The 10,264-nt window shown below is 35.4% G+C and overlaps 1 protein-coding gene across 1 annotated transcript; it reads right to left on the minus strand.

Moving 5' to 3' along the window:
• Positions 1-6,388: 6,388 nt before the first annotated feature.
• Positions 6,389-7,660, minus strand: LOC132314965 (scarecrow-like protein 18). The gene has a single exon (XM_059813727.1). The coding sequence runs from the start codon at positions 7,658-7,660 to the stop codon at positions 6,389-6,391; it is 1,272 nt and encodes a 423-aa protein (XP_059669710.1).
• Positions 7,661-10,264: the final 2,604 nt, after the last annotated feature.

The following is a 10,264-nucleotide window of genomic DNA, read 5'->3' on the forward strand; positions in this document are numbered from 1 at the left end:
TACTACACAAAAATGCCCCATCATCAATGGAGAGCATCTCCCTAATTATGAATTTATGTTGTTTTAATCTTTTTAGATTACAATTAAAAGAGTAGTATTACTTCCACTTTATATATATATATAAAAATACATACTTCTTTTTTTTAACCATTTTACTCCTTGCTATGTTGGAGGGCCACCGCAAAGAGTGTTGTCAAGTTTTTTTTGTATTATTCATTTATTAACCGTAGGCTGATCAACATGTTAGTGGCCTAGCGGTACCAAGTCTCTACTTTTTAAAAAAGAGGTTAGGGATTCGAGTCTCAAATGAGACGTGTGTGAGTACCAAAAAAAAAAAAAAGTAGCCGTGATGGTATTTCTTTCATCCTACCCCACTTCGTGTGTTAGGATTATTTGAATCGGTATTTTTCTTGGCATTTGAGTACAGAAGTTGGTCGTGCCAAATGTAATACTATTTTCTTCTGCTGGTTCAGTGGCTAGAGAATCACCGGGGGAGGAAATTGTTTTTACATAAATGATTGTTATGGTGCTTTGAAATAATGTTCACTTTTGAATAATTAAGTAACCTGGCAAATTTTTTTTTTTTTTTTTTTTTTCATGTAATACAAACTATATAGATATTGGAATGTTTTAAGCACATTTATTTTATTTCCCCATGGATGAGTTGGTAGTACAATTAATAGAACTGTTTTTTATTATTATTATTTTGTTTTTTTTTTTTTTTATGAATTTATTTGATTGATTATGGTTGGGATACCAGTTCCTGGAAGTTCAGGACTTATGGAATATTTAACCGGGGATTTTTTTGGAAACTACTTGAATTTGAATGACCTTATTTACAAATTGGACAAGGTTATAATGTTGAAATGACAAAATTTATGATTTTCAACATTTTTTTATTAGCTTGAAGCCTAGAGAAGCATTTCAGAGTAAGTGGGAGCTATCTGGTTTAGTTGCTGATTTAGCAACATAAAAAGTCGGATTTTTTTTTTTTTTAGTTAGTACTCATACACACTTGTTTCTTCTGAGATTTGAACTCCTGACCTCCTTTTGAGAAGTAAGAGACTGATACCGCTAGATCACTGGCCCGTTGATCCTAAAAAGTCAAATTGTGAAGCCAAAATAATTTTTGAAAAAAGAAGAAGAAGAATTTGGAAAGAATTAGGAAAACCCTAGACAATTAACAAGAATTATAATGGCTTACTTCTCCAAAAATTTTCCTTAAATTTACTTTGATCTTTAAAAAAAAAAATCTAACTTACTTGTAATAACTTTCTCCAACCCTTGTGTGTGGTGAAATATAAGATCATTCCTTTTAATAATAATAATGTGATAGTTCATATGATTAAACCTCAATTGGGGTTCAGAATTCATCCTAAATTGAATTGGTGCAGAAATATATATATATAATTGGGCAAAATATTGAAATAATACCATAAATTTAGCTGAAATAACAAACAACCCTTATAGATCGATGTCACAAGTCCAAAAGTGGTCCCCTGTAAGGATAGTAACTACTCTTGGGCATCACAGGGGTGGGTGAGTGTTTGGTCCTCCATTATTCCTGGTCATCAAATATTATTGGGACACTACTCTCTCTCTCTGTCTCTCTATAGATATATCTCTCTCTCTCTCTAAATCATTTGGGTTGGATCATGTTCTGATGGGAAAAAAAAAGAGTACTATCAAAACTATTTTAATTTGTACCAAAATAAATGCACTGCCTGCTATCTTCTTTTACTTCTCGCGCACGGCCAATCCACGACATGTCCCTATGCTTCACCCCTACATATTAGCCCCTGTGCCTCTGTTATATATATATATGTACTCAATTAAAAAAATATACGCTGGAGGGAGTACTCGCATATTATATTATAATATCACATAACACGAAATGAAATCTACCGTCCCATTCTTCTCCAGACTCAGCAGATCCTCCTTCACATGACCCCTCCCATTCCTGTGTCAAGTCCACAACATCCCCTCTTTCTCTCTCTAGAGCTATATATATATATATATATATATATATATCTCTCTCTCTCTCTCATCACCATTCTCTGCTCTTCAACAGTTACACGATGGGTTATGGATCCTATGCAGTTTACACCTGTGACATGCATGAATTATATTAATGCATTAATTAGATATATATATGATATGATATATGCTAGCTCATTAATGATCATATATATAGAGAGAGAGATTCATCTCTCATGCTATCATGAAATAAATGGAGTCCTTATAAACAGCTGCCTAGTTCTTTTCATATATACCAAAAGTGTGTGTGATCATAGTATGTATATTCAGATTCACATGTGTTTTCATATAAAAAGTCTATTTATGGTTAGCTTCTTTTCATTGTCCACTACAAGGGACAGTGCATGACCTAGCTACTGGGTGGTAGCTCACCCTCTTCTTCTTCAAACAAATTAAATGATGATGGGAGACTCTTGTTGTGTGTTCATTCTTGCTCCTGCTGTGGGCCTAAATCTCCTAATTTTGGTGGTTTTAAGTTCACATTTCGACCACCAAGTACTATTGGAATGAACAACACATTAAAATATTAAATGCATGCATTTGGATTTTGTTGTTACCCTATTTCTGACTCTTGGGCATAGCCAGTAATTAGGATCATATATTGAATTAGACGAACTTTAATTGCAATGGTAATTTCTTTGGTTTGTCTTCATCAAATGGGAGATGAAAAGTCTTGAGGCGTTCGTTAGATGGCGCGCAAAATGTTTGAGTTCAGTCGAATGGATCGAACTCAACATTATGTCATGGCATGGATGACACTAGTCCACCGGGGACAATCCGCCTGTTTCTATGGATTTTTGGCGAACAATGGTTATACTCTTACATATATCTATACAAATTAAGTTTACATTCGCAAAACACACACACACACATATATATATATTATACGTATGCATTTCGGATGGAGGATTACTGTATTTATTATTTTCACTTGGTCATGAGCTTGGATCACTTCAAGTTGCATAAATGATTGATTTCATGTTGAAGATTTATGTTATGTCTTGTACAATGCAGTTATATCGATCAGCATTGCTGTGGCCAAAAGAGACAATGCAACAAAAATATCAAGTTTTGATTCTTTTTTCCTGCCAAGTTCATTGATTAGTCCCATATATGAGAACTTATGGTGCGTTTCACACAGCAACCCACACTACAAACATGATTGACCATCTTTTATAGCGATCACTTGATGTGCCATTAATTAGTGAAAGAAAAAGTTCTACTACATGTTATGTCTATATTCTCTTAAATATTATATTTAGGGAAAAAAAAAAAAAAAAAAAAATCTCTTAAATTCTCAATCAGTCATGTATATATATATAAAAGATGGCGAAAAACAATTTTTCTTACTTTTTCTAGTATGACTAGCAATAGTAGTTGCAGTTTCACCCACTCCACTGAGCCCATATATATGATATATATATATATATATATAACCTCCAAACAACCTAAAACTCGTATGTGTTGTAAAACTCAGTAATAGGTCTGTCAAAAAACTCATATATATATATATATATATGTACATGAAATATAGAGCAGTACTAAGTTTGAGTAACAAGTTGTTTTCCTTACGAATTAATGATTAAACCTGTCAGTTAGATCATTATTAATTAATATTATGTACTGATACATCAAAGGAATCAGGATATATATTTGGAGAACTCCAGCTTTTCACTTGCTACATATGCCCTAGATTCCTTTCCAAAAGAACCATAACATGACTTCTAGTAGATCTAGGTCAAAGAAAAGCAAAACAAAATGGTAATCTCAATTTTACTTGAATCATGGCTTCCCAAGGCACACGGAAGAAAAAAGAAGTGAATGTCTTTGAACCATATTAACAGAAACAACATATATGATGCAACATGCATACATAATATATACACAAACACATATACATATAACCAATAAGAGTATCAAAGTATCAAACATATCCTCTGCGTATTGCAATTTTTTACTTTCTTTTTTGTTCTTCTTAGTGTACCTAGGAAATGAAATCCTCTCAGTATTTGTTTGGACAGTAATCAGGACATTAGGTGAAGGTTGTTGACTACGTTGCATAATGCTAGCTAATTAATTTTCTTATATATATATAAAAAAAAATAGCTTAGATAGATAAAACTAATTTTTTAGTGGTGTTAATGATACTTAATTCGAGAGAAAAGATGAAGAAAAAAAAAGGCTGATGATGCCTCATGTCCAAGAGCTAGGCGGGTGAGAAGAGAATGCCTCACAGCACTTCCCATAGAGAAATTGAGAATCATCTCCAAACCTATTAATTCTAAGGTTTTGAAGATCAAAATCTTAAATCTTGGAATAGACTACTTTTTCCTACCATTTCATTTCTTCTTCTGTATTTTTTCACCAAAAAAAAAAATAATAATTAAATTAAATTAAATTAAATTATTATATATATATATATATATATATATATATATAGTGGATGGAAAGAATGAGCAATCAATAAGAATGATGGTAATAGAACCTGGGTATCCTCCAAGTTCCAACAAAACACATGCAGCAGGCCAAAAGGTTAGGTCTGAATCATGAGAGAGATGGATGGATGGATGGATCAATGGAGGGGTTTGATGATGGATGTTAATTTCTGCGATGCCATGCGTGCGCCATCATTGCAAGTCTTCAACTCACGACATGTACAAGTGTTTAAGTAGTATTAACAGAGTAACTCGCAACTCGCAAGCAAAGGGCCTTTTTGTGTGATGCTCAGTGCCTGCCTTAGCTTGCGTGGAGGCTATGTTTGCCCACTAGTAACCATCTTATCACTGTCAGCCCCTATCACTACCTCTACAACCTATAAACCTACTCCTCTCTCTCTCTCTCTCTCTCTCTCTCTCTCTCTCTCACACACACACACACACACACACACACACAATATATTGTTGCATCATTCTACTGAAAAAAAAGGATTTGGGTATTTCCCATACTGATTCTGTTGATGAATTAATGGCCATATGGATGGTTAGTTAGGAGGTCTAATAGTTCTTAGATCAAATACTTCATCCAATTATACACAATGAAAACATAAACATATAAAAAAAGAGATCGAGACATGTGACTCTCATAAACACGATTAACTCCCATGAAATCTACTCCCTCTCTCAAAAAAAAATAAACACACACAGGCACACACAAAGGATTTGTACATCTCCCTTACTGATGGTAGTGATGAATTGCATTGATAATTAGGAGGCCTATATAGTTAATGCATGAGGTTTGATTGATCTACTGCTAGCTCTTAGATCACCACTTCATCTAAATCTACATGTACAATCAGCACAAACACACAACACAACACACACACACACACAACACAGAGACAAATGAGTACACAATATACAGACATACTACACAAGCACAGGTTCATGCAGAGAGGTATAGGGAGGGGACATTTCACATATGGTGGGTGATTGAGAAGGTGGGCATTATGGGATTAATTAAGGGACAAAAGAGGGACATATAGGAGTGGTCCTTTGAAGAACCACAAGACACGAGAGAGATCCCTTTGTAACAAGTTGTAGGAAGCACTCAAAAGGCAAATGCTTCAAGAGGGGGGCAAAGTGACCCTCTATTTTTACAACTTTGATGGTTTTGTTGAGGGGACAAGAGGCACAAATTAGGGCAACAAATGGTCCAATATCAAAGACAGCCCACAGTTGTTTGCGGTTACTTACTCCAGAAAACAAGAACCCTCATGCACCTATTCTTGAAAACCACAAACCATGAACCAAAAAAACGAATTTTAGGAAACGAAAGTGGCACATTTATTCATTTGTACACACTAATTTAGGCCTCACCACCTTATATATTAGAATTAATATATTAATACTATAAAGAAAGTGATTAAAAAGACTATTAGAAAGAAAGTGAAGTCTTTTTAGCATTAAAGAACAAAAAGTAAAACCAACCCACCAATAAATAAATGACCCACAGAGTCCTCTAAATGGAATATATTAAGTGATCAAAATGTTCAACATAGCAATTGCTGCCTCCTGAAAGGCATATAATAATTAATGGATTTCCTTATAGCATCTTCAAAAACAATAAATATTCTACAGAGAACTTCATATATATATATATATATATATAAATCAACCCAACTAGTAGTATGAAAACAAAAGCATTCAGTTTAATTAATCAGGTCTCCCCAAATTTGAAACGCTGATTTCTTCCAAATTTTTGCATGCAACGTACAGATTCACAAGCACATGCAAGCTAGCTAAGAGAAACCAGCTAGGGTTAGGGTTTGATGAGAATATGGGAGGGATTAGAATTAATTTATTAACTAGTCTATATAGATGTATATATATGATGATATATGATCATATCCCATCTAGTGCCAAGAAGAAACAGAGAAAAGGGGTTGATTTTGCCAACCTAAGAAGAAAGAATCATTGAGTATGTGGAGTTGATAACCCTCAGAAGGATAGTGCAGCCTCAGGAGTAGCTTTGCCTGTGAAAGAGCAAAAGGGCTTAATGGTACATTGCTAAACCCTGAGCTCCTCAACATCACCTCCCACGACCGGAACCTCTCGTGCCGCTCCCTCCTTCCACCGCCCTCCGCCGCCACGATGTCCTCCACTTCCTTCCTCAACCACACCTGCTCCACCGTCAGCCTCTCCCGGCTGCTAGGCGGCAGAGTCGCCTCAAGGGAGTCGAACACCGCCGCGTAGTGCTCCACCGCCTCCACAAACCTCTGCAAGAAAATGGGTTGGTTGTGATTCGCCTCTCTCTCGGCCACAGCCACCACTCTAGGGTTCATGGCCTTGATTCTGCTGAGAAAATAATGAAGCCGGTCCCGGTCCCGGAGGAGTCTGTGGAGGTACAACACACAATTCACGGCCAGGGTTTCGTCCGGGAGGAGGAGCACGGCGGAGAGCGCTGAGGCGGCCGAGGCCGGGTCGTCTCTGTCGATGAGGAGGAGTGGGTGGAATTGGAAAATGAGGCCTAAAGAGTGAGCAAATTTGGCGAGGCGGTCACCGGTCCTTCGGAGTGTGTTGGGGTCATTTCCGGTTCCGGTGATGCGGAGCGTCGGCGGAGGGTGGCGCTCCGCCATGGCCTGCATTAAGGGAGGCCATTGGACGCCGTGCATAATGTCAAAGTCAATGATGTGGATGGCTTGCTGGCCTTGATCAATGGCTTCCAAGATTGCTTGATTTGCTGTGAGATGACTAAACCTTATAAAAGGGGTGATTTGGTTGAGTGATAAATATGAGGATTGAACAAGTGATTCCTCTGTTGTGTTAAGTACATGACTAACACTAGAGCCACCACTAGTGGTTGTGGTGACGGTGGTGTTAAAACTGAGGCGGAGTGAGAGGGCTTTGGTGAAAAGATGGACTAATCTTTCAGTGGAGTCACCATAAGGAGAAGAGTTTGCAGATAAGATGGCGATGAGGCGGCGGGCTGCGGGGAAGTCAGATTGGGAAATGAGCTCTGCTGAGCTTATTAGTAATTGGCGCATGTGGGTTGCCGGAGAAGTGAAGCCCCGTAAAGGAGGTGGTTGAATCTGGTGGTGGTTGTGGTGGTAAGGCACAATATCTGATGGTGATGCTGTTGGTTCCTCCTCTTCATCATGGGATGAAGAACCAAATGAGCCCAACATATCTCTCATCCAATAGCAACCCCAAATGCAACCCTATATCTATATCTATATATATGTGTGTGTGTGTGTATAAGAGAGAGAGAGAGAGAGAGAGAGAGAGAAACAATGGGGGATTTAGAAATGGGAGGTTTGTGGATTTAATGAAGAGTGAGCATATGATATGATGATGATAGAGGTGAGAGTAGCATCTGTGTGACAAAACACTAGGTAAGAAATAGGGAATAGTTCACTCACTCACTCATATACTAGTAGTAGTTAGCAAGAGCAACAGTTTTTTTTTTTTTTTTTTTCTCTCTCTCCCCCCTCTCTCTCTCAACAGAGACAACCCTCTATAAATAGAATATGTATATGTGCACACACACATATATACATACATACGTATGTAACAAACACTGGGGGAGCAAAATGAGCCAAAATGGATGCTGTAGGGTTTAGCTTGACACCCCAGGCCAGTTGACTTTAATCTAATATATCTTATCATTACAATGATGTGATTTCAACAACAATTAGCTAGATTCCAATCTGATCCAATGTCACAAGATTCACAACAGCCCTTCTAAACCAGTGATTTTCTATGGGTTCCTTCCCCCCACCCTAATTAATTAAGCTTTTACCACTAAATAAAACAATTAAGCAAATTTTTATTTTTTTTTTTATTTTTACCAGCAAACCAAATTATAAAAAAAAATGCTTTACAATTTTGAAGACAAAGTATAGTACTTGCTAATACTAATCACATATTTATTTCTTTCTGAAGTACTCCGTCTATAAGAATTGTATGGCTAGCTCCTAACTTGGAAAAAGGAACAACTATCAGTAATAATAAGAGGAAGACATGTTAAAAAAAAAAAATTTAAAATTAATTCTGAGGATATTTTCCAAAAATATGTATTTAAATATGCTAGTAAAAATTACGATTATTAGAAATCAATCAAATTTTTGAGGGAAATAAATAGCAGTTGGAGTGAAATCTGCAACAATTTGGGAATTTTCTATTGTACGTTGTTGATCGATGGGACTTTTGGGAACTTAATAGAAAGCATTATTTTACTCAATAACTCAAAATATCATCAAAGAATGCAGGATTTATAATATAAGGAAGGAAAACTTCACTTTCAAGCTATAAAATGTGAAGATTTAGTAGAAGATTACGGGTCTGCTGGTTTGTAATTCAAAAAATCATTCGTCAAGAACTCAGAAAAATAAAAAATTATTTTTAGATGATTATCAAAAAAATAAGGAAAATGTTTTTAAATAACTATAAAAGATAATTACCTAAACACAACCAACTGAGTTTTCAAGTCTATAAATCAAAACTATTAATTAGTAATATTCTTTCTTTAATTAAGTGGAAAGGTAAAATCTCCTTTTTAAATTACATACACATACATGCATACCAGTTTCACACATCATGCATATATTCAGGTACGTGCGTTTGGCTGGTTCATACTTCATAGGCTAAAAACTGTGTTCTAAAATGTATACATATAAGTTTTTCTTCATGTTCCAATTTTGGAGAAAGTGAATATAATGTTTGGGTGTCTGCGTATGTATGTGTATATACGTGAATATATATGTATATATATATAATATTATATATAAAGGTAGGGGAAGAAAAATATTCTCCAGTTTGCACCCAATTACTACAACTACAACAGCTAGCAATGACACACACGCAAAGCTTTGAATGCGTGGGTAAATAACATGCTACGTACACATACACCCTCCCAACCTTAGCTAAACACTGACACACCCATTTTTCCTTCTTTGTCACTTTGCTGGATTCGTTTTGTGCCTTTTCATTTGTCTCAGATATGCATATACACACATATATATGTGTGTGTGTGTGTAAGATAATAATATATATCTGCAGGAAAATTGAGTACTGCCTCACCCACGTGGGGTAGGAACTAGCAAACCTTACTCCAACCCCGCTAGTGAAAAGATGCACCTTGGTCCACCACACCTTTTAAAAAAACATTATACGACTAGCAGAGCATTCCTATAAGAGACCATTTTCACATTGAGCTGGAAACACTAGTGTTTTAAGGTTTTCATGTAATTTTGAAAATAATTTTTAAGAATTCAGATAGAAAAAAATAATATTTTATAATTTTTTGAAAACAGATAATTTTATGATTGAATTTTCAAAAAACTGAATCTAAGTAAAATTTTTGTATAATTTTTTGTTTTCAGTTCTTTGAGAACATACAACGTTACAAACCAAATAGACCCTTAATATATCAAAAAATCGCAATCTTCACACATATGATATATAGGAACGGAGCCAATAAAGGCCTAAGGGGGGCACGTGCCCCCCTGAGTTAGTCAACAACTTATAATATATGTGGTAATTTTTTTAAAAAATTTCATATATATGAAAAAATTTATACAGTGCCTTCCCTCAAATTTTTAGTTCCTAAAATTATATTTTTATTTTTTCTTTATTTTCTATTTTCTTCGTGGCATTCCTTAAATTTCCTTAGTAGAAAAAGTCAAATTTTTCTTCCTCAATTGAAACTTTTCAACTATTTCCTTTTAAAGTTCTGTCATTTTTCTTTCCTTTTATATTTTAATAATTTTTTTCTAATTTGTCTTTTAAAT

Source organism: Cornus florida, unplaced genomic scaffold, assembly GCF_030987335.1.
Source record: "Cornus florida cultivar Cherokee Brave unplaced genomic scaffold, ASM3098733v1 CherokeeBrave_3.0.0_Hap2_Chr06, whole genome shotgun sequence".
Classification (NCBI taxonomy): Eukaryota; Viridiplantae; Streptophyta; class Magnoliopsida; order Cornales; family Cornaceae; genus Cornus; species Cornus florida.